Genomic DNA, 25191 nt, shown 5'->3' with positions numbered 1-25191 from the left:
CGGATGACTAACCAGGGAACCTGATTTTACCCCTACTCCCAATGGTAATTAAAAAATAAAACGTGTACGTTTGTTGTATTGTTATATTAGGTTAGCTTATTACCCCCATAAAATAGCAGTTTTACCCCCACGGGGGTAATTACCCCCAGGTTAGGAACCACTGTACTATTGGTAGGACCTTGGGCCTTAGGAGGGTGGTGTGGAAATGTGGTTGGTGTGTTGGCAGCCGTTGGCAACGAACCTGGTTATTTCATGAGGGCGTGCACGACCGCGTTGGCGTTTAGGGCCTTAAGGTCCGTGTAGGTCTGCCCGGTGCCCACGAACACTATGGGCTGGCCCGTGATGTACGTCATAGATATGGCGGCGCCGACCTGTTGATGAAAAGTTTTTTGTCAATAATTTTTTTTTTGACACAAACTTTATATCGCTAAGCGCCATTTGCACCGTCACACTAAACCAGGGTTAAGCGGTTAAACCTGGAGTTACTTGTAATTTTGACTTACGTGAGAAGCGATACAGATATTCGCCTCTACAGAATGAGAGATAAATATCATTATCTCATTCCAACAAATAGCTTTGTCCCTACTTACGTAAGTAAAACTTCTAAGTGTATCTCAGGATTCTCAGACCTTACAAGCACACAACTACAGTAGAACCCGCTTAAGACGATTCTGAGGGGACCTAGCAAAAAAAGCGTCTTAAACGGGAAATCGTATTAAACGTGAACAAAAAAAACTATAATAATGGATGATAATGAGCGAATGTGATCTTAAGTGTAGGTAGGTATAAGTTAAATAATCTAGGAACACTAACGATAGGCTCAACTAGAAAGTCTTGGAGAAACTGGCTGCAGATAAATCTGGGAGCGATAGCTTGCACTCCGTGCTCCATAACGGTCAAGCAGATGGCATCGCCTTCTCACGCCGATAAGGACCCGACAAAAGATATTAGACAAAACAAAAAACCTAAGTAGGTAATAAACACATAAAAAATGTTGGCTAACGGCGTATTGCATAACAATACGACGGTTATGACAAAAACACAAACGTACAGATGGTACGTAGTGGGACGGATAAGTAATATATAATTTTAGATGGCGTATTAAGCGGGACTCGAGTCGTATTAACCGTGAAAAAATGTATGAAAACAGGCCTACAATTGCAGGGACCGGCGTAAAATGGCGTATTATGCGGGAAATCGTATTAAACGTGATCGTATTAAGCGGGTTTTACTGTATAATAAAATCAGAGGGGTCCCGTTGTTTCCCATAAAGTAGTCATAATGTATTGTTGGTCATATTATCATTAGTCATAAAACTGAAACCGTTAACATTTCAGGATTTTCGTTAGGTTATCCTATAGATAGGTTAGGTTAGGTTTGTTTTACGGCAATCCTGAAAAGTGACGCGTTTCTGAACCAAATGAATTATGACTAACGAAAACTCGGGCAAACAATACATTATCAATATCAAATATCAAATATCAACATTTATTCAGCAAATAGGCCACAAGGGCACTTTTACACGTCAATATGGAATTTACATACAGCAAAAAAAAAACACATCAATAATTATAAAATACAACTAAGCCGTAAATATCAAATCAAACTAACATAGAGATGTATAAAGCCTCTAAATGTCGAATTACAAAAAATGCAATAACAATAGTATTGAAAAAAAAACACAAAGATACAAAAACTATAATCTAAAATTATTTAGAGATGTAAATGTGGCTTAAAACTATTTGGGAAACAATAGAGACCCAAAATCAGATCATACCTGGGTGAATCAACTTTTTCTTGTCACTCGTTGCTATGGTTACGTTCTCCTGGGTCACTCTTTAAAACCTGATTTTTTGGCATTTAAATTCACCAAACACGCTTTTTTGTGATACTTATAAACCCTTTCCATTGAGGGTCGTCTACCAAGCGTGTCAGAAGAAGGTGGTGTACAATGTCTTCTAACAAACTATGCTACTATTGTCTCTTGGCTGACCGGACAGAATAACAACAAGAAATATAGCTGGTCAACCAAATCTTGTCAGTAAAAAAAGGCGCGAAATTCAAATTTTCTATGGGACGATATCTCTTCGCGCCTACATTTTTCAAATTTGCCGCCTTTTTCTACTGTCAAGATCTGGTTGACTAAAGCTTTGGATTCCTCCGAAAACGGTGCCGTCATATTACGGCCGCTATATAGCGTTGACTGACGTCACTAGAACGTTGTCTATGTAAACAAGATGGCGCGGTTTCCTAGACGGCGTTACGTTACGATGATTGTCAACGTAACGTCATGACGGTGTCGATAGTTTCGTGAACGTTTTATTAGATAGCGGTGACGCCATTTTGGAATAAATGACACGAGATTTGAATAAATGATTCCGTACTACGATTATTTTCCTCTTCTGATGATATTTCATCCTCCAAGTAAATTATAGATGATCAAGCAAATCTTGTCAGTAGGAAAAGGCGCGAAATTCAAATTTTCTATGGGACCGCGCCTACATTTTTTAAATTTGCCGCTTTGACCTTGGTGGATGACAGTGTGTTATGACGCCGTGGTACTTTCCACATGTCGCCACCGTAAAGACGGCCGTCTTTTGATGCCGCTATATGACGGCCGTCATATGACGGCACCGTTTTCGGAGGAATCCAAAGCTTAAGTATAGTTGATCCACCCACCTTATCATCGATGGTGTCAAACTTGGTGAGAACTATTCCGTCGACGGTGTGAGGGTTGGATGTGGAGCTGTGGTCGGCGAGGGCCTGGTTGAACTTCACCAGTTGGTCGACGGCTTCGTTGCCGACTAACGCTTCGCCGACGAATAGGACCATGTCTGGTTCATTCACCTGACAAATTGAAAGCTGTTAGCGGAAAGAAAAAACCGGCCAAGTGCGAGTCGGACTCGCGCACGGAGGGTTCCGCACCATCAACAAAAAAACAAGCAAAAAAACGGTCACCCATCCAAGTACTGACCCCGCCCGACGTTGCTTAACTTCGGTCAAAAATCACGTTTGTTGTATGGGAGCCCCACTTAAATCTTTATTTTATTCTGTTTTTAGTATTTGTTGTTATAGCGGCAACAGAAATACATCATCTGTGAAAATTTCAACTGTCTAGCTATCACGATTCGTGAAATACAGCCTGGTGACAGACGGACGGACGGACGGATGGACGGACGGACGGACGGACGGACGGACAGCGGAGTCTTAGTAATAGGGTCCCGTTTTTACCCTTTGGGTACGGAACCCTAAAAAGCCATAACATTGTAGTAGTAGTAAAATACTTTATTGTACAAAAAGAAACATAAAACATGAAAGAACACACATCATTAGTACAAAGGCGAACTTATCCCTTTCAGGGATCTCTTCCAGGTAACCCTTGAGCAATTGAGGGAGAATTGGAGAACGGTAGACATAAAAGCTGTACTAATCGGCATACATGTATACATGTATGTGTGTGAAGTAGCGACCCGCCCCGGCTTCGCACGGGTTTTCAAATTATACATAAAGGTTTATGATAATAGATAGTGATTCTAGAGGAAGCTCTTGAATCACTCTATCTATTTAAAAAAACCGCATCATAATCCGTTGCGTAGTTTTAAAGATCTAAGCATACATTGGGACAGACAGAGGGAAGCGACTTGGTTTTATACTATGTAGTGATGACAAGTAACCTATTTTGTTAGTCGTGCAGACATATCGCAAATATTTCATTTTCTTATATGCAAACTTATTGTATTATCAGCAAAAAAACTAGAGTTTAACGTGCAATTATGGTTCAGACGGAAAAGTAATAGTGGATCCAATATACTACCCTGCGGCACACCTATAATTTTTGCTTAGTAAAAGAGTCAGGTTTTATAGTGTTTGTTTGTTATTTATTGTTGACTTTTGTTTTGTAACCGTATTTCTTAAGTATTCAGTGCATCGGTAATATACTACGCCTCTTTTTGACTTGTATATTGGTGTCAACAAAGTCACAAGCTTTACTATGTTCCAATAGCTATTATACTAACAGCAACCATCTTATGAGAGCATTCGTGGGCCTTAACATCTTTGCAATAAGGTTTTACTTAGAATTGTCCAATAAATGTATGAAGTTGTGGACCATAGTACAATCAACTATAAAAATAAGGGTGCACACATGATACTCAAAAATATGTGTCATAGCTCTTATGTCAGCGAATTAAGAACTATGGTACATATTTTTGAGTTTAGTGACCCTGCCTGTGAAGCTGCGGTCCTGGGTTCGAATCCCGATGAGGGCATTTATTTATGTGATGAGCACAGGTATTTCTTCCTGAGTCTTGGGTGTTTTCTATGTATTTATATATTTGTATATTATATATATCGTTGTCTATTAAGTACCCACAACACAAGCCTTCTTGAGCTTATTGTGGGATTTAGTCAATCTGTGTAAGAATGTCCTAGAGTCTGTGCGGAAAGAGAAGAGTCGTGAAATGTATGGAATTCAATACATTCTCTTTCCGCATCACTACATAGTATAAAACAAAGTCGCTTCCCGCTGTCTGTCCCTATGTATACTTAGATCTTTTAAACTACGCAACGGATTTAGATGCGGTTTTTTTAATAGATAGAGTGATTCAAGAGGAAGGTTTATGTATAATTTGTTAACCCGTGCGAAGCCGGGGCGGGTCGCTAGTATTATATATATCGTTGTCTAAGTACCCAGAACACAAGCCTTCTTGAGCTTACTGTGGGACTTAGTCAATCTGTGTAAGAATGTCCTATAATATATATACAGTGTGTAAGTCTAATACGGGCAATAAATTAAACCAGATATAGAATTTACCCGTCTTATCATTAATTAAAATGTTTTTTTAAGTTACACTTAATTATGACCCCGTGATTAATTTTTTCCACATGTACCGAGCAGCAATGTACTGCAAACATTAAGAAACAGAAGATGACATGACATTACTAGATACGAGCTTTTTATAGTAACTGCCAACAAGCGTTGACAGTTACTTTAAGAAGCTCGTATCCCGTAACTTGTGTGGTTGCAATGTAATAACATTGCGGGCCGAATTATTTTGTATGGTTAAAATTTTCAATGCATTTTTAAGTAAAATCTATCTCAATATACTTTTTAGGTCCTATGCTAACCACCGTTTAAATATTCGCCCGTATTGGATTTACACACTGTATATTTTTTACACTTGACCGTACCTTGATGAGCTTGGCGAGGGCCCGCATGAGGGGCTCGTTGTCTTGCATGCGGCCCGCCGTGTCGATGAGCACGACGTCGATCTTCGTGTCCGCCGCGTAGCGGATCGCCTCCATGGCTATACCGGCCGCGTCCTTCCCTGTAACAACATTCATAATATTAACTTTTAAATAAACAATAACTTCTGAATATACATTTAAATTCTCTTCTTCCTCGCGTTATCACGGCATTTTTGCTACGGCACGCTTGACAACTATTCCCAAGAATTGACATAGGCACTAGTCTTTACGAAAGCGACTGCCCTCTGACCTTCCAACCCAGAGGGGAAACTAGACCTTATTGGGATTAGTTCGGTGTCCTCACGATGTTTTCCTTCACCGAAACGCAACTGGAAAATATCCATTCTCATACAGTTGCACCATGGTCCTAGAGTACTTAAAACATGAATAACTAACCATAGCCCTTCTCATACATCTGCACCATAGTCCTAGAGTACTTAAAACACTAATAACTAACCATACCCCTTCTCATACAACTGCACCATAGTCCTAGAGTACTTAAAACACTAATAACTAACCATAGCCCTTCTCATACATCTGCACCATAGTCCTAGAGTACTTAAAACACTAATAACTAACCATACCCCTTCTCATACAACTGCACCATAGTCCTAGAGTACTTAAAACACTAATAACTAACCATAGCCCTTCTCATACAACTGCACCATAGTCCTAGAGCACTTAAAACATGAATAACTAACCATAGCCCTTCTCATACAGCTGCACCATAGTCCTAGAGTACTTAAAACACTAATAACTAACCATAGCCCTTCTCATAAAGCTGCACCATAGTCCTAGAGCACTTAAAACATGAATAACTAACCATAGCCCTTCTCATACAACTGCACCATAGTCCTAGAGTACTTAAAACATGAATAACTAACCATAGCCCTTCTCATACATCTGCACCATAGTCCTAGAGTACTTAAAACATGAATAACTAACCATACCCCTTCTCATACAACTGCACCATAGTCCTAGAGTACTTAAAACACTATTTACTAACCATAGCCCTTCTCATAAAGCTGCACCATAGTCCTAGAGCACTTAAAAGATAAAGATAAAATATAAAAAGATAAAAGATTTTTATTCGTGACGTTCACAAAACATGTACGAACATGTACAGACAACAACAGCAAGAACAGAAGAGAACAATAAGTGTGCATCACGAAACGGACCCAACTCAGCATAATGCTAGCTATAAAGCCAGCGCTGGTCTTCCGTAGGGCCCATTCGGTGATGCCACGACAGATAACACAAAAAGATACATATTAAAACATTTGAAAAAGATACACAGAAGAAGTAAATAAGAAAACAGAGAATACAAAAATTTATACATGAAAACGAATTATGAATACAAACAAAACAAAAAGAAAAGAAAAACATAAACATAGACAAAAATTTATAATAGACGAGAAATTATGAACGCGACCATACCATGCGTCAACGCTTGCCTGCAACTGCTAGCGCCAGCGGCGACGTGCGAAACTAAAACTGCATAAGCATGGCATGGCATGGTCGCACCATGGGAAAAGTTAAACTAGAAGATGGACAACACAATATTAAGTGGGCGTAACAAACTCATTACCGCGAGTGTCACTAATCCTGTTCAGCCACATCAAGTAACGGCAATACAGTACAGCTGGCTGTCTATGAGTTCTGCGACATAGCATACAAAACGTAATCCTAACCTAAACTTAAAATTAATAGAAATGATAATAGAAGCGATATGGCAAAGCAAAAGGGACAAAAAACGAACGGTAAGTCTATATAAATACGAGAGACAAAACAAGTTATATGCAACTAGTGTCATGACTCAAAGTTTCCTGTGATTGTTGGTGTAAATACATAAACTGTTTGAGTTTGCATCTAAAACCGTTAACATTTTGCAGGTTCCTTATTGGCGGAGGAATATTATTCCAAATCTTTGCTGCTGCATATCGGAAACTACCACGGAACGCTGATGTAGCATGTCGGGGTGGCAGTAGGTGTATCGCACACTGCCGGCGTTCACGCGTCCTATTGATCGTCAGCTTATCGTAAAGATATTTTGGGGCATTGAACTTCAAAACACCAAAAAGAAGACAAGCTAAATGGAGTTTGCTTCGATGTTGCATTTTTAGCATATTGTGTTTGTTGAGAAATGGAGTGACATGAGCCCTTGAAGGAATGCTGAAACAAAAACGTGCGCAGGCATTTTGGACGCGCTGAATAAGCTTCTTTGTCTTGGCAAGAAGTCGGGGACCATATACACTGTCAACATAATTTAATTTAGAGAGAACAAGAGACTCAACTAACCGTATACGCACATTTTCATTTATATATGGCCTTATTTTATAAAGAATTTTAAGTTTATAAAAACAGCTTCTGACAACATTAACAGTGTGGCGCTCAAACCGAAGGCTACTATCCATGAGGAGCCCAAGATTACGAGCCTCCTGAACTTGCTCAATGGATTGATCCATCAATATCACATTGGCCGCGGGGTTAAACCTAGTCAGTTGTTGTTTGCTGCCGAAGACTAAATATTTGGTCTTGCTAGGGTTGAGCATTAGGCAGTTATTTTTGGCCCAGCATGCAATTTTGCTAAGATCGTGGTTAAGTTTTTCAATTGCACTATCTGCTTCATCTGGCTTGCAAGAAATGTACACTTGGATATCGTCTGCATAAATGTGGTACTTGCAGTGTGTGATCTGCGTCCCTATATCAGCAGAGTATAGAATAAATAGGATTGGACCGATAACCGATCCCTGCGGAACGCCTCTCTTAAGGCTAGCCTGAACTGAAGTCTTTATGGTGCCGTTGCTCTGAGTTAGTTTTACACATTGAGAGCGATTATTAAGATAGCTGTCAAACCACTTTACAGCATTATTATCAAAACCATAGTAAGTAAGCTTAGATAAAAGCAGATTAATATTTAAACAATCAAACGCCCGGGAAAAGTCTAGCAGTACTAACAGAGTGCACAAGCCTTGATCCTGGGAACACAAGATGTTGTCAGTGACATCCAGCAGGGCAGTCGCTGTGCCTCGCCCCTTTCTGAAACCTGACTGAACATCTGGTAAGATATTGTTGGTCTCTAAATAGTCAGTTAGTTGTTTACTTACAATTTTTCTATTATTTTAGAGAGACATGGCAGAATACTAATGGGCCTTAAATCTTTTAGTCCAGATGGGTTTGATATTTTAGGAAGTGGGCGAACAATTGCTAATTTCCAGATGTCAGGGAATGTACATGTCAAGAAAGAGATATTTATTATTTTGGTAATTATGTCTGCAGTATGAGGAAAAGTCAATAATAGCATGTTTAAGTTAATGCCATCACAGCCCTCAGCATTTGACTTAAGGTTCTTAACAATTTTAATTATTTGATCAGAGGTTGATGGGTGCAAATGAAAGATTTTTTTTTTTTTTTTTTTTTGTTAGCCTGGTTTAGTGTCCCACTGCTGGGCAAAGGCCTCCCCTCCCTTCCTCCACTCAACCCTGTCGTTTGAATTTTCCCGCCAATCCGGATAAAATGCGTCCAAGTCGTCCCGCCATCTCCTCTTTGGTCTGCCTGAACCCCGGCCTACACCATCGATGGTGTTCCGTGGGTCCCACTCGGTAACCATTTTGGCCCACCTTTCAGGGTGCATGCGGCAGACATGTCCCGCCCAGTCCCACTTAAGCTTAGCGGTCTTGGCACCTACATCTACAACTCGAGTTCTGGAGCGCAGTTCCGTGTTTCTGATTCGATCAGTTCTGCGAACACCTAGTATACTGCGCTCCATCGCTCGTTGGCATACCTTGAGTTTGGACTTTAGAGCCTCCGTTAATGACCAAGTTTGAGCGCCATAGGTTAGGATAGGCAGAATACACATGTCGATGAGTTTGCGCTTGAGACACAAGGGAAGGTCACCCTTCAATAGCGCCTTCATGGACCAGAAGCTCCTCCAGGCGTTTTCGATACGTCTATTGACTTCTATGATTTGCCTGTTTTCGAAGGAAGCTATCTGGCCCAAATAAATGTACTCATCAACATACTGTATATCCTGCCCATCTACCGTGACCCCATATTTGACTCCGTTGGTCATCAACTTAGTTTTCGCTCTGTTCATTGTGAGTCCAACTTCAAGGCTCGCAGTGCTGAGATCTTGTAGCATGTGTTGCAGTTGAGATGCCGTGTGGGAGAAAAGAACAATGTCGTCGGCAAAACGCAGGTTAGTTAACTGTTTATTACCGACGACAATGCCCAGCCCCTCCCACGAGACCGGCAGCTTTTTGAATATCTCCTCTAGGCAACTGGTGAACAGTTTCGGAGACAGCGGATCGCCCTGTTTGACGCCTTTCTCTATTTTAAACACAGGACCAGGTGCGTGTAATTTAATGTTGGCTGTACTGTTAGTATAAATTGTACCAGATAGAGTCATTAAATTTAAAATCTATGATATTCAAAGTAAGTGAGGTCAGATATGCTAATGTCTGAAGTGCCCGGTAGGGTCAGAAAATGTGTGTTAATTATTTCTGGGTCGCATAAAACATGTATAACTAACCATAGCCCTTCTCATACAGCTGCACCATGGTCCTAGAGTACTTAAAACATGAATAACTAACCATACCCCTTCTCATACATCTGCACCATAGTCCTAGAGCACTTAAAACATGAATAACTAACCATAGCCCTTCTCATACAACTGCACCATGGTCCTAGAGTGGTTTTGCTTGGGATGCAACGCGTTGAGGTGTCTGGTGTGCGTGCGCAGCTGCTCGACGGCGCCGGCGCGGAACGTGTCGCACGCCGCGATCAGCACCGACATGTCGTTCTCGATCAGCCAGAAGCAGATCTTGGCGAGATTGGTGGATTTGCCGACACCGTTCACCTAAAGATAAAGTAAGTTTTTTAAGAAATTTAAGATAGCAATGACTATAACTTATAAGCCACGCAAATTCCGCCATAAGTGCTATTCCGTCCACGAGCGTATATTTTTTTGATTTTCAATCGTAGGTATAAAAAAAAAACCGGCCAAGTGCGAGTCGGACTCGCGCACGGAGGGTTCCGCACCATCAACAAAAAATAGAGGAAAACAAGCAAAAAAACGGTCACCCATCCAATTACTGACCCCGCCCGACGTTGCTTAACTTCGGTCAAACATCACGTTTGTTGTATGGGAGCCCCACTTAAATCTTTATTTTATTCTGTTTTTAGTATTTGTCGTTATAGCGGCAACAGAAATACATCATCTGTGAAAATTTCAACTGTCTAGCTATCACGGTTCGTGAGATACAGCCTGGTGACAGACAGACGGACGGACGGACAGCGGAGTCTTAGTAATAGGGTCCCGTTTTTACCCTTTGGGTACGGAACCCTAAAAACATCTTATTTTGATTGCTGAAACTAAAAGCAATCGCTGTTTTGTCAATGAAATTATCAATTTTGTTCGTTGTTCGAGAAATACGCTAGTAGACGAAATGGCCCCTATGACGAAATTAGCCACATCTTAATACTGATACTGATGCTTCTAAATCGGAGGTTCAAACGAGTTTAATATCGATGAGTTTCATTGCGAAGAAACTGGAGTAATTAAATAAATAACACTATATTTTCATCTAAAAAATTTATAAAATCTTGTAATAAAATATTTTTTTCTCATAAATATTTACCGGCATTCATGTTTTGTTCTGTTTGTGGGTCAGTATGTTTAAGAAATTTTCAGATGAATTTATCTAATACCTTTACGAGCAATTCTTGTATATTTATTTATATATATATTTCGGGGATATCGGAAACGGCTCTAACGATTTCGATGAAATTTGCTATATGGGGGTTTTGGGGGGGGCGAAAAATCGATCTAGCTAAGTCTGGGAAAACGCGCATTTTTGAGTTTTTATATGCTTTCCGAGCAAAGCTTGGTCTCCCAGATATTTATTTATCAACTTACCCCACAGAACGCCATGACGTAAGAGCGCCCCTCCTGCTTGGCGTGCATGGCGTCTCTCAGGATGTCCACGCGGCGTCTAGGCGACAGGATCTGGACCAGCGACTCTGTTATGGTAGCTTTTATGGTCTTGAGACAAATAGTCAACTTACCCCACAGAACGCCATGACGTAAGGGCGCCCCTCCTGCTTGGCGTGCATGGCGTCTCTCAGGATGTCCACGCGGCGTCTAGGCGACAGGATCTGGACCAATGACTCTGTTAGGGTAGCTTTTATGGTCTTAGCTACGCTGTCGAAGGTGCCTAGGACCTGAAACAAGTATTTAATAATAATAATTATATATATATATATATTTTTTTTTTTTTTTTTCTTCAAAAAGTATGGTACATTTAACACTTATATTAGGTTCGCCAAACTTACGTTTAACGGCGAATTGATGCACTCATTTTAAACGTTAGTACCTTAAACTAAATTACATTATTTATTACTAAGGTTAGTACATAAGTAATTATATGATATTGACACAGTATATAAGTTGTATTTATGTAATATTTAACTAGGAATTCTATTTATTCAGTCGTGCGTTGTACCTATTAGCAACTTCTTAATTTTTGATTTGAAGATGTTTTTACTACCACATTCGTCTTCTATTAATGATAAACCGTTAAATATTCGCGGCGTGATATAGCTGCGCGTCCTTTTACCATTTGGAGCCTTACGTGTCCCACTGCTGGGCAAAGGCCTCCCCTAATTTCTCCACAGATCTCTTTCCAATACTGTGTCAGGCCACTTCTAAAGGAGTCTAGTTCATCCCGCCATCGCTGGCATGGCGGGGTCTGCCAAATCATTAATAATCAATATATATAATAAAAGCAAGTGTACAATGTGCGTGCCGCTATAACTCAGAAATGAGCCCCGATACGATCAAGGAAGTTATATGGTGAGGTAGCCATCTATATCCCGTCCATGAAGAAATTTTTACCTGAAGCGTGTGCTTTTGGAGATATAAGTGCTGAAAGTTTGCCCAGACCCAGACCCAGAAGCAGTCGTATTGTTATTGAATATTGAACCTTAACTTAATAGACGAAAGTTCAGATTAGATCGTGAAATAAATACCTACAAAAATTTGTACCTGGTGTGGTGTTTCGGGTCTCGGAAGCTAGACATTTCTAGAACAGTCCAGGAGTTTTTCAAATGTTCGAGAACATCCTAGATCATTGTGGAACATTCCTGAACATTTTCGAATGTTCTGGAATATTCTGGACTATTCGAAGGCTTTTTTAGGGTTCCGTACCCAAAGGGCAAAAACGGGACCCTATTACTAAGACTCCGCTGTCCGTCCGTCCGTCTGTCACCGGGCTGTATCTCACGAACCGTGATAGCTAGACAGTTGAAATTTTCACAGATGATGTATTTCTGTTGCCGCTATAACAATACTAAAAACAGAATAAAATAAAGATTTAAGTGGGGCTCCCATACAACAAACGTGATTTTTGACCGAAGTTAAGCAACGTCGGGCGGGGTCAGTACTTGGATGGGTGACCGTTTTTTGCTTGTTTTGCTCTATTTTTTGTTGATGGTGCGCAACCCCCCGTGCGCGAGTCCGACTCGCACTTGGCCGGGTTTTTGTAGTTCTAAGGCAAATGTGTGTGTAATATTTTCCTAAATCTGTATAATTTACCTTCCCCTCGAGTTTATTGGCCACGGACTCGCACAGCTTGTTGGCGATGTCGGCCGCCACGTTCTTGCCTATAAGATGGTCGCGCATCTTTTCCAAAACTGGTTGCATCGCCTCCGCTGATAGGGCCTTGGAACCCACCAGACCTTGGAAAACAGAAATATTCCTAAATATATTATTTAAAATAAAATAATAAAGCTTGACCGACCGGTCTGGCCTAGTGGGTAGTGACCCTGCCTGTGAAGCCGCGGTCCTGGGTTCGAATCCCAGTAAGGGCATTTATTTGTGCGATGAGCACAGATATTTGTTCCTGAGTCATGGTTGTTTTCTATGTATTTAAGTATTTGTATATTATATATATCGTTGTTTGAGTACCCACAACACAAGCTTTCTTGAGCTTACCGTGGGGCTTAGTCAATTTGTGTAATAATGTCCTATAATATTTATTTATTTATTAATTTATTATTATTAAAGCTCTGTATTTCCAAACGTTATACAGTTTCTTTCTTAGATAGTTAGTGCCATTAACATACATATTTAATTTTTAATATTTAGTTTTAGTTAGTGCAGAATTTAATTTTTATTAAGTATTAGAGTAAAGTTAAGCAAATCTATGTTAGGTTTGTTTGGACGCCCAGTTTTGGGCAAAGGCCTCCTTAAATTATTTATTTATTTCTTTTAATTTCTTTTAGTCATACACTGTATATATCTTGTTTGTAAATAAATGATTATTTAATGTTTATTTATTTATTGTTGTTATGATATAGGAGGCAAACGAGGAGGCGGATCACCTGATGGTAAGCGATAACCGCCGCCCATGGACACCCGCGACATCAGAAGTGTTCCGGCCTTTGAGATGGGAGTGCGCTCTTTTCTAGAAGGTTAGAAGGTCGTATCGGTTTGGAAATACCGCAAGCGACAGTTCATTCCATAGTTATTAAGCAGAAACTTCTTCAAACGATACCGCAAAGCAAAGAACTAAATAAAATGTGTGAAAAATTCATTAGTCTCGGGCGAAACTCGAACTCGCGACTCTGGATCACTAGCCTATCGCTCTGCCAACTGATTTACCGAGACTTACAGTACAGCGAATATTTCCACCATATCAGACATATGCAATACAGGAGTGTAGGATGCGGCAGATTCCCACGGAAAAGCTAAAAGTGCAGATGGTGCGGAGTGTTAGGGTCGGCAACGCGCATGTAACACCCCTGGAGTTGCAGGAGTCTATAGGCTACGGAGGCTGCTTACCATCAGGCGGGCCGTTTGCTTGTTTGCTACCGACGTAGTATAAAAAACAGCCTACCTTTGAAGATGCTGAACATGCCGCCGCGCTTTCATCGGAGTCCACCACCCACAGACAAGACATCCTCTAGACTGAGCATAGTAACGCTACTCCCTCTGCCACTATATACGGTAGTTTTACTCCATCCGTGTCTTTGAACGGACCAATCACGGCACGGGACTCGCTCACCTCGTCCCCCGCACCCCCCTATTTTTGCCAGCATCGGTTTCATGAAATAATTGCTCTAAACTCCGTCTAGAGGATTCCTAGTCTATGCCACCACCATATCACTCATATGCAATATGTACAGGCTTTTAAAGGGATGCACCAACACACCTCTGGAGTTGCAGGCGTCCATAGGCTACCATCAGGCGGGCCGTATGCGTGTTTGCAACGTAAATGGCCTACCATCATCGCAACTCAATAAAATTCTAAAGGAATATTTCACAAATGATAATGCTCTGGCAAATATACTGGCAAACAAACTAAAATAAACCCATTAGTTAAATTAAGAAAAGTAGATATTTACATTTCGAATTACTCAATGTATTATTAGGTAACATCAAAACGCGAGTTTTAGTGACCGCGCACATAATCTCATACTAGAGATTTTGCACACAAATGTATGTAGATTTATACTGGGTCAACCAAATCTTGTCAGTAAATAGGAACAAAAAAAACTATACTCATCCTTTTCTTTTGGGTGCTAGTACTAGTGTAAGACAAAGATAGTATGATTCTCTCTGTCTATGTTTGAAATCAAACACACCTTTGACACACTATAAGTACTTTTTTAGCGAAATAAATAGATTTTTTTTTTTTTTTTTTTTTACCTTTGAAGATGCTGAACATGCCGCCGCTCTTTTTCGGGCTGGGTGCCGATAGTTCCTCCTCCTCGCTACTGCTTTCATCGGAGTCCACCTCCAAGTCACGAATGGCGCCAGTCATTCTGCCCACCAACTGACAACAAAATATTTGTGGTCAATAGGGATGATGACACGTGTTGAATTTTATAACAAAATCTAGTAAAATAGATAGCAAACGAGCAATTTATCACAATAATGTGGATATTAAAATAAAATATTGAATACAAAAATACAGGACCTGAAAGTTTCGAAATTTATGTTTTTTTTTAACTTCCAAAAACGATAAAAGTAAGGGTATCGATTCCTTACATTTCATCCAAAAAAATATTGTATAGCAACTATATACATAAACGCAATATTTCACCGACAAAAACGCGATTTTCTTGTTTTGTCCATACTACAAGATGGGCTCCCAGAGACCTTGACGTCACGGCCTCTGGCCGTTTTGTATAGGGCGTTTCGCGAGTGAAGTGCGACTGTCAGCCTTTGACTACAATTTCTGACTTTTGTGTTACTTTAATGCAATGGGTCCCATATAGACATTTGATCCTAAAAACAAACCCGATCGATTGATACCATAAATGAAAATTAGTCATGTAGCCTATTATGATCATACAGTGTTTAGTATAAATGGGGCGGTCTGCCTTCAGCAGGGTTCGAAAGGATAATTATTAATGATAGTTATCTTGATAACTATCGCGATAATTATCGTGATTTTTATGCCTGATAATTATCCATATCTGGGATAATTATCCGATATTTATCGGATAGTTATGAAATAATATAATTATCTGGATAATTTCGAACCCTGGCCTTCAGAGAAAACCTGAAACTATGAGAGATAAGGAAATTCGTTTTTAAGAGTCACAGAGTTTATAGTATTTTATGCAACCGTTGTTTAAGAGAGGTAAAAAAAGGCGAGTGGCGTGAGTAACAATTTGAGGCGAACCCGAAAATTGTTAATAAAGACGCCACGAGTATTTTTTGACTCAGTTAAACAACGTTGCATAGGTACAATACTTTTTCTACGACCAAGCACTTACTATGAAATAAAATTGTAAGTTTAACAAATATGTTTAATTCAAGAAGTAGCAATATGGAGGGTACGGGCGGGAAAAGAATGAATGAATGAACGAAATTAAAAAAAAGACATGTCTATGGTTCACTTATTTGTCAGAGATGACCAGGGGTCGGACAAAAAGTGCCGATGACGTAAAAATGACGTAATCTTGCACACAGGATGATGTTTGAGTTTGTATTTAAACTTCCGTGTGACATGTAGTAACAAAGTAGTATTAATGAAGTAACAAAATAATCGTAAATAAGTCCATGGAATTAATAATACAGGTGGTAGGGTGATGTAGTGAATAAAATAAATTTCTTCGTTGGTATATCTTGATTACAACAAGAGCAGTATACGTGTTTGTCACGTACCTCCAAAAACGGAAAATTGCCACAATATTCGAGTACAGATGACATTTTAGAGCGTTTTCTTATACATTAGTAAATATACATTTTAGCTAAATATAATCGTGAAGATACAATAGCTAAACAATAACGAAGTCAATTTATTGTTCATCTGATTGACAATGTGTCAGTCAAAAACGTACTTACTCATTTCAAGTGGCGATATCGTTTAATAAAGAGGTTGATAAATGATAAGTGATAATTGTTTATGAAAATCAAAAATACTATTTGAAATCATCCTATAAGTGGTTTGACGTCATCCGCACTTTTTGTACGACCCCTGGAGATGACATTTAAAATAAGGTTAGCAACACTGTATTTCATTCAATATTTCTTAAGTGGTAATTACACGAAGTATCGTAAAATCGCCAAAAAGATACTGCGTGTATGCACAAATTATTTTTTGGGGAATAGACTAAAGACTTGTCTTGACAACTATAAGATAGGGTTTTAAAGGTGTGTGCACGACCCTTTAAATGACAAATAAAAGTACGGGAGTAGAAAAAAAATATTTCGGTTTTGTGGCTGCAAATCCAAGTCCTTGCACCAGCTCCCACGATGGATAGGGGTTTTTTTTTTCATGCTGTACACTTCACATTTTTTAATGTTATTTCTATTTCTACTCAGATTCACCAGCTTTTTCGGTTCTACAAGAGTAAAATGGCGAAATATTGACTTCTCTCCTTTGTAACTCTTGTGATACTTGATAAAGTTGACTTACAAGGCTGTCGGGGGGAATATTGTGGTCTTCAGGCAGGTATGTGCTGAAGTTTAGCTCTGGCAGGTCCCTAGAACCTCGTAGCTCCCAAAAAAGGGATTTCTTCAACCATTCCTCCCCTGTGTGACTCTGTTCCTATAGTGGACTTACATGAGTGTCGGGGGTAATGTTGTAGTCTTCAGACTTGTCAGTACTGAAGTCTAAGCTATGGAAGGTCCCTATGTCTAAAAGGAGTCTTCGTCATACATTCTTTCTCCCCTCTGTGACGGTTTTCATACTTCGTATAGTGGACTTAGATGAGTTTCGGCGATAATGTTGGAGTCTTCAGGCTTGTCAGTAATGAAGTTAAGCTCTGGAATGTCCAACAGTTTTTTTTTTCATATATTCCTCCCCTATGTGACTCTTAATATAAACCCTATGGTTGACCTACATGAGTGTCGGCAATAATGTTGGAGTCTTCAGGCTTGTCTGTAATGAAGTCAAGCTCTGGAATGTCCAACGGATTTTTTTTTTTCATATTTTCCTCCCCTATGTGACTCTTAATATAAACCCTATGGTTGACTTACATGAGTGTCGGCGATAATGTTGGAGTCTTCAGGCTTGTCAGTAATGAAGTTAAGCTCTGGAATGTCCAACAGTTTTTTTTTTCATATATTCCTCCCCTATGTGACTCTTAATATAAACCCTATGGTTGACCTACATGAGTGTCGGCAATAATGTTGGAGTCTTCAGGCTTGTCTGTAATGAAGTCAAGCTCTGGAATGTCCAACGGTTTTTTTTCTTCATATTTTCCTCCCCTATGTGACTTTTAATATAAACCCTATGGTTGACTTACATGAGTGTCTGCGATAATGTTGGAGTCTTCAGGCTTGTCTGTAATGAAGTCAAGTTCTGGAATGTCCAAACGTGTCTTCATACATTCCTCCCCTTTGTGTCTCTTATTGTAAACCCTATGGGTGACTTACATGAGTGTCGGCGATAATGTTGGAGTCTTCAGGCTTGTCTGTGCTGAAGTCCAGCTCCGGAAGGTCCCTGGCTCCACCTCCTAGCTCCCAAACACGGGGTTTCTTGGTACGGTCCTTCTCCACTTTGGGACTTTTCGGAGATTTCCTGTAAAAAATAAAACAGATAAATCTGAATATGATGGCCGTTTTTTAATGAGAAATCTCAAATATAAAATTAATTAAGTACAAAAAAGTATGTAGGTATTATATGTACTCACTTGACGTCCTTTTTGGTTTTGTTGAGCTTCTGCGCGAGTTTAGCGCGGGCGGCCAACACGTCGCTGTCATCCTCCTCCGGTTCCTCCGGCTTGCCGTTCGGCAACTTGGCATCCACTATCTTAACTGTTAAGCAAAAATAACTTCATTAACCTCCTAAGGCCCAGCCATACAAACTAAACATCGAATAATTTTACGGTTTAGACTCACTTGTTTTAAGCACACCACTATGACCGCGGCGTGACGCCGTGCACTCCAGCGCCAACTAGCGGGAGTTACGGGTCGCTATCGGAGCGCATCAGACTTCAATATAATATCTAGTTACGATAGATATATGGACACAAATGGCAGATTGTCAATGTTTCAATTCATAAATTAGACTAGCGCGTTTAAAAACGAGTTTAACTTTGCCTCCAGGTCCTTTAATAGAGTAGTTTCCAAAGCATACTTAGTCGCTGCAGATTGGTAGGATTGGCGAGAAGTTAGAGCACCTTCCTTCGGGAACTCGTGCGTTCTGGTCTCTTGCCAAAGCTATCTAGGAAAATCACTGCAGGCCATCTTTTCCATCTCTGCACATGGGAAAAGATTCATTGGTCGGCGACGCAAAAGACAAAGTCGATATTCTGGGTCCAACTGGATCACTGGAGACCCGCGCCGCTAATATATCGCAGTGGGAGAGCTGTATGGCGGATGTCCGGTTCAACCAATTAAATCTCTGCGTAAAGCACTTCTTTACTTCGACGACATCTCGAGTAAAGTTCAGTTCCGCGGCCTTTTAAAGGGTAAGGCCAAATTAGCCTCAAAAATGCATCGATGTGCTCAACAGATCGCGACAGTATTTCACACCGGCCTACCTACTCCTAGATTTTTATAAGGCACGGGTTTGCCCACACATGGAATACTCATCTGTGGGCAGGGCACCCCAGTACTAGCTTCTCCCTCTGGGCTGCATCCAACGAAGAGTGACGAATTGGCAGTTGCCATCGTAATAATTCAGATGGGCTTGACTCCATGGCGCTGCGTACAGATTTAGGCTTAATTTCTATTTTCCACGGCAGGCACCTACTTTTACAACGGGGAGTGCTCCGAGGAATTTGTTTCACTGCCGCTTCTTTCCGCTATCGCCCTTTGCGACAACATTTCTATCTTCACCACTTAGATGGTTGGCAGTTCTTGTGCGTTTCTCCAGAAACTTCCTGCCTCGCACAGCTAAACTGTGGAGTGGACTGTGGAATGTGGAGTAGTAAGCCTGCGGTTTCCGGACCGATGCGACCTTCAAATCTTCAAGAAAAGAGCGTATTCCCATATAAAAGGCCGGAAACCCACTTACGCGCGACGGTAATCGCTCACCGTTAGGTGTTACGTCTGCTCGTTTGCCGAGTAATCTTAAAAAATGTAATAAGATTTTAAGGAGCCATAGGTATCCAAGGTCATCAAAATATGGCTACGCCGCCGCCGCGATTTTAGGGGTCGGCGCCCACCTCTATGCCCGCCTACAATGACAGCGGAAGACCTCCCCTAACCGCTTTTCTCGGCGCGCGCGCAGCGTGCGACGCGGCGTGCCGCAGTACGCGATACACGGCCGTCGTGAACGCTGCTCGCACTGTTAGTGCTTGAGAAAGGAGACCTAGGCTCTCCGAAACATGTCGCGCGAGTGACTTAAAACAAGTGAGTCTAAACCGTAAAATTATTCAATGTTAGTATGTCTCACAACAGTTTAAATTCGAAACTAAACATCCAAAATTTGCCACTGAAATTTGAACCTAAATATTAGGAAACAGATTTGATTTTGCGTTGTGTGAAAATTGTCCGAAATATAGCAAAAGCGACTCTGTTCTAATTGGACATGGTTTAAATTGCATCGAACTGAATAGGTACTATAGATAGGACCTTGGGAAGTTAGGAGATTTAATAAGATTTTGGTTAAAAAAAAAAACATTTTTGGTACAAGCTTTTATCGCTGACTGTTCTTTTCATTCCACAGGGAACTATACTCATCGAGACAATTCTAACAAACCCCAAACTCAAAACTATTTTATTCTTTGTAATGGCATTTGTTTACATACAAAGATAAAACCATCCACTCAAAGATAAATTTAAGCCTTTAATAACATTATTTGTTTTAGTTTATAATATTTACCTGACTTCTTTCCTTTCTCTTCCCCTTTCCTCTCGATCATAGAGGCAACAGTCTTCTTGGACTTCTGAGAATCCTCAAACGTCCGCATTTGCTTAGGGATCTTAGCTTGGGACTTGGCTGCAACAATTTAAATAATATTCTTCAGTAATTCAAACTCGTGCGTTTTTAATAACGTCGTACATAAGTTGCAATGGAATAGGGTGAAGAAATGTATACATATTTATGAACTCGATTGTACATACATAGTAGATTGTAAACCAAGGGATGAAAGGTACCTATTTCTGCCGAGGTACTTTGACGCAGAGAGAGCGCCAATAGTCCGAGGCTGAAATTATGCCTTTCACCCGAGTTAAACACTCTTACTTTTTATTTCGAATACGAGGAAAGTAAATTGCATGTGTTTTTTTTTAAACATGGCTAAGTATAATTTTTATAGTATTTCTTGATGGTACTTTCAATTAACAATTTATGCAAAAGAAGATTATTCTTGGAACGGGGAGTTAAATATCAGAATGGAAATTGTATAACAAATCCATTTAATCCCATATTTCAATTATTTATCGTAAAAAAACGTACTTGGAACGTAAAATGCAGAAACGTATCAAGTTCTGCACACCTTTTAGTTTAGGACAATAATTACCCTCTTTGAATAAATGTCATATACTAAGAAAAAGTGACCAAGGCCTCCAGTGCCCCAGGCTGGAATCAAACCAGCGTCCTCTGCTATCGCGGCAGGTGCCTGAGCCATTCGGCCACCGGGCCACAGCGGCATAGGTCCAATTTTTCCAAACATATGCACTTCTTACTGAAGGCTTATGGCGCCCCCTGGCCACCTCTAAGGTAGAACAGTATGGTTCGACCTTTTTAACTGGATCATCTCAGGTGATACCGAGTTAGCGAGAGAGATGGCGCTGCCAATCAATGTAAATATTTTCTGAAAATAATTTAATTTGTTCTGATACAATAATTACCCTCTTTCAGAACATGAGAAATGAAATACAGGGTGCTTCCTGTAATAGGAGCAATAAATTAAACTAAAGGCTGTACTCCTCAAACTGACCAACATTTGTTCTGCAACTTTTAAAAATTATGAATCCTTTAGACTTCCTCTTTTTCATACAAAATAAATATTGCCTTCAATGTACGCTGACATCAGTGTGTTTGACGTTGCTTGTCACGCTTTAAACATAACAAAATTTGCAATACATTGCGTTTTAGAATAAACTTTAAAGTGTAATAAAAATTAAAACACGAGTTATTTTCAAAAGTTGCTGAACAAATGTTGGTCAGTTTGAGGAGTACAGCCTACAGTTTAATTTATTGCTCCTGTTACAGGAAGCACCCTGTATAACTTACCCCACTGCTCGCACCCCTTCAGCACCGCATCGAAGCAGGCCTTAAAATCAAACTCCCCCGCGTGCTGACCGGCCCGCAGCTCGTTCTTGTACTTGTCCCGGAACTCCAGGTGGACGTCGTTGAGGAACTTGTCCACGTACGCGAGCTGCAGGATGCGCTGGTACGCCACCACGAATACCAACTCGAACTCATTGTCCAGCTTGTATTGGAGGGTTAGGGAGTTGTGGTTGAATGTTGTGTTGCCTGAGCGCTCCTGGAATTCAAGAAATATGGTTAAGTCTTTAGCTGCCGCCAGCTAAATCTCATTAAAATAATTCCAGGGTTCAATAGCACGGCTAGAAGGCCGACGATGACATGCTCGCGCTGACCCTGATGACCTGGTGCTGACCCTGGTGGAACACGGCTGACTTCCCTCAGTCCTTCATCGCTCACAGCAACACAGCGGGCCAGGGAAGTACTAGCGTGTGGGCAGCGCCTACTTTCGTAAACCGGGAGTAGAAATCAGACGGTTAACGGACTTTGACCCTTCGACGATCTTCTCGAATGCTTGCGACGTTTTGAGCGATAAATAAATTGTTATTAAGTGAGATTCTTTGTTTTAATTTAAACCTCACAGCTTAAACGTAGCAGCGTGGCTCACTCCACGATTTCGTCGCGTCGCTACAAGTACATGCGGCCCACACCAATTTTGGTGTCTAGCCATAGTAATTGCTGCGCACCGCTATAGAATGGACGGCTGCTCGCGCTTGAGCCACCTAGCGGTCATATCTGTCGTAATAGACGCATTTTGTTAGAGAGTGAATCTTTTGTACCTTAGTTAGTACTATTATTTATTTTGTGCTGCCGCGCCGGGCACATGTGACTGATTACAAGCGCGGCATTTGAAGTATTAAATAAATTGAAAAATTGGTAGGGAACTGGTTACTAAAATCGTTAGAAATATTGTATAACACAACTATTAGCAATATGTACTCAAAAGTGTTGATGTAACCAGCGCTTACAAACTGCCAGAAATTAATTCTCTATAAACATACATACTGCTTATGGCATTAAGTACCAGCTTTGTTGGTTGTCTGGAAGACGTCATTTTCTAACTATAAGACCACCTTTCTTCTTATATATTCTCTATTATTTTATTTTATTGATATGTGCAATAAAAAGAACAAATATACCAATTGTAATAGAAATAATTACATGCTTGTAAATTATGATAAGATATACAAATATGAATTACTAATTAATTATTGGCTAAATATTACTGAAATTGTTAAACCATATCTAAAGAAAGAATGCTTTAGCACGGGGAATTTTGTACACTGACCTGTTCCTATCTCTGTCGCACGCACGTAATTACACTGGGTCAACCAAATCTTGTCAGTAAATAGGAACAAAAAACTATACTCATCCTTTTATTAGTACTAGTGTAAGACAAAGATAGTATGATTCTCTCTGTCTATGTTTGAAATCAAACAGACCTTTGACACACATTGCTGTCCTGTCTATGATATCGGCTGTCAATTACACTGTGTGAGCAGGACAGCAATATAATTATGTACGTGCAATAGAGATAGTAACAGACAGGTACAAACTCTTTGTAATAAGCATCCTTTCTTTAGTAACTAAAGTCAGCAGCAGAAGTTGCTAAGTGGGTGAGGTGTTCAAAATTACCTTGATACTTATTTTCTTAACAATAAATGTTGCGTCAAGATCATTTTGAACACCTCACCCGCTTAGCAACTATTGCTGCTGACTGTTCAAAGCTAAACAATTCTTATCTAAGCTCACATTTGAAATTTTAAAGTGTAATTTTATTAAATATACATTAAGAAACACTTACATTGTTAATTGGATACAAATTAAATCAAATGATTTCATTGACTCTATTGTCATCTGGTATTTTATTTTTATTACAACAATTAACTTCCACTGGGGTCTCTATTGTTTCCCAAATAGTTTTAAGCCATAATGTATTGTTTGCCCGCATTTTCGTTAGTCATAATTCATTTGGTTTAGAAATGCGTCACTTTTCAGGATTGCCATAAAACAACCCAACCCAACCCAACCTACCATATCAACCCCTAACATATCTAAAGGATAACCTAACGAAAATCCTGAAATGTTAACGGTTCCAGTTTTCTGAGTTATGATAATATGACAAACAATACATTATGACTTAAAACTTTATGGGAAACAAGGGACACCCCTCCACTGACAGTATTTAGTTACAGTATTCAAAAGGTACAAAAATATTATTATATTATTTATACAATATAGAGCAAGATGTTTTTATTACTCATTTAAAATTTGTATAAATTTAACTTGGAAATAAAACACCAGGGCCGGATCTAGGGTAGAGCGAGTGGAGCGGCCGCTCTAGGCGCCAGATGGCAAGGGGGGCGCCAAAATGGCAAATGAGAAAAAAAAGTTCTAAAAGACGCCAGTGTGGCGAGGGGGGAGAGGGGTGGAAAATACGCTTCAAATAAACGAAGAGTGCCAAAACCCGATTTCGCTCTACAAGGGCTCGGGCCGGCACTGTAAACCACAATAGTAAATGTATTAATTACTTAAGAGTGGTAAGGCGTTCAGTTGCGCAAATCTTTATGTCACACTGAATATGTTACATGTTCTGAATAACACAATGATTCTTATAAAAGTTATAAATTTGGCATTTGTTTGAAACTGTGCACTAAAAAAACGATTGTATAGAAAACAATATACATGTCGTAAATTAAGTAATACCTCGAGATAAGGATAACATTACTACGCATATTGTAAACAGGTAAATATGGAAAATTACCCAGCAACGGAAAGTCCATATTGTAATGAGTATGATTAATGTGTACAAGTTATAACGAGCCCTAGGGCTCATACAGGATTAAGGCTATTAAGGGCTCAGTTTCTCCACGTGAACGCCAATACAATATACATTAATTAGATTAAGATCAAGGACTCCAAGAACGAATGTTGAAAGGTATAACTTACTTGCAGTATAACGCTGCGTATCAGAGCATTCACGGACGGTGAAAATATTTCACTCGTGCCCTGAAAACACCATAGCACTATTCCTCCTTTACTGAAGATGCTGAACAGATCCAACATTTTATATAATTATATGAAAACAGCGTTATTGAACAGATGTTTCTACGTGCTACGAACTTTGCGAATTGACAAATGACAATACACGACACGACACTGACACACTGACAATGCACTGACATAAAGTTGACAACTCACAGTATGTGTTCGAAAACGTCTGTAATATTTACTCATAATTTTCTAATGTCTATCTGTAATAATATTG

The 25191-nt window shown here is 39.9% G+C and overlaps 1 protein-coding gene across 1 annotated transcript; it reads right to left on the bottom strand.

Moving 5' to 3' along the window:
• Positions 1 to 212: 212 nt before the first annotated feature.
• LOC134653333 (signal recognition particle receptor subunit alpha homolog) lies at positions 213 to 25079 on the bottom strand. Its single transcript, XM_063508666.1, has 12 exons — positions 24873 to 25079; positions 21891 to 22143; positions 20535 to 20651; positions 18397 to 18520; positions 18140 to 18284; positions 14957 to 15083; positions 12842 to 12984; positions 11314 to 11469; positions 9901 to 10105; positions 5191 to 5327; positions 2680 to 2847; positions 213 to 371 (listed from the first exon to the last, which is right to left on the bottom strand). The coding sequence occupies exons 1-12, from the start codon at positions 24987 to 24989 to the stop codon at positions 246 to 248; spliced, it is 1818 nt and encodes a 605-aa protein (XP_063364736.1). The 5' UTR covers positions 24990 to 25079; the 3' UTR covers positions 213 to 245.
• Positions 25080 to 25191: the final 112 nt, after the last annotated feature.

This window comes from Cydia amplana, chromosome 13 (assembly GCF_948474715.1).
Source record: "Cydia amplana chromosome 13, ilCydAmpl1.1, whole genome shotgun sequence".
NCBI lineage: Eukaryota > Metazoa > Arthropoda > Insecta > Lepidoptera > Tortricidae > Cydia > Cydia amplana.
The sequence above is the reverse complement of the archived record's forward strand: the minus strand, read 5'-3'. Positions and strand labels throughout refer to the sequence as shown.

Excerpts from the sequence above, each read along its gene's own strand:
- LOC134653333 (XM_063508666.1), bottom strand. The coding sequence starts at position 24,989 with ATGTTGGATCTGTTCAGCATCTTCAGTAAAGGAGGAATAGTGCTATGG. Across the intron at positions 20,652-21,890 it reads GAAGGGGTGCGAGCAGTGGG|CCAAGTCCCAAGCTAAGATC; the intron begins GTAAGTTATACA and ends AAATTGTTGCAG. Across the intron at positions 18,285-18,396 it reads AAAACCAAAAAGGACGTCAA|GAAATCTCCGAAAAGTCCCA; the intron begins GTGAGTACATAT and ends TATTTTTTACAG.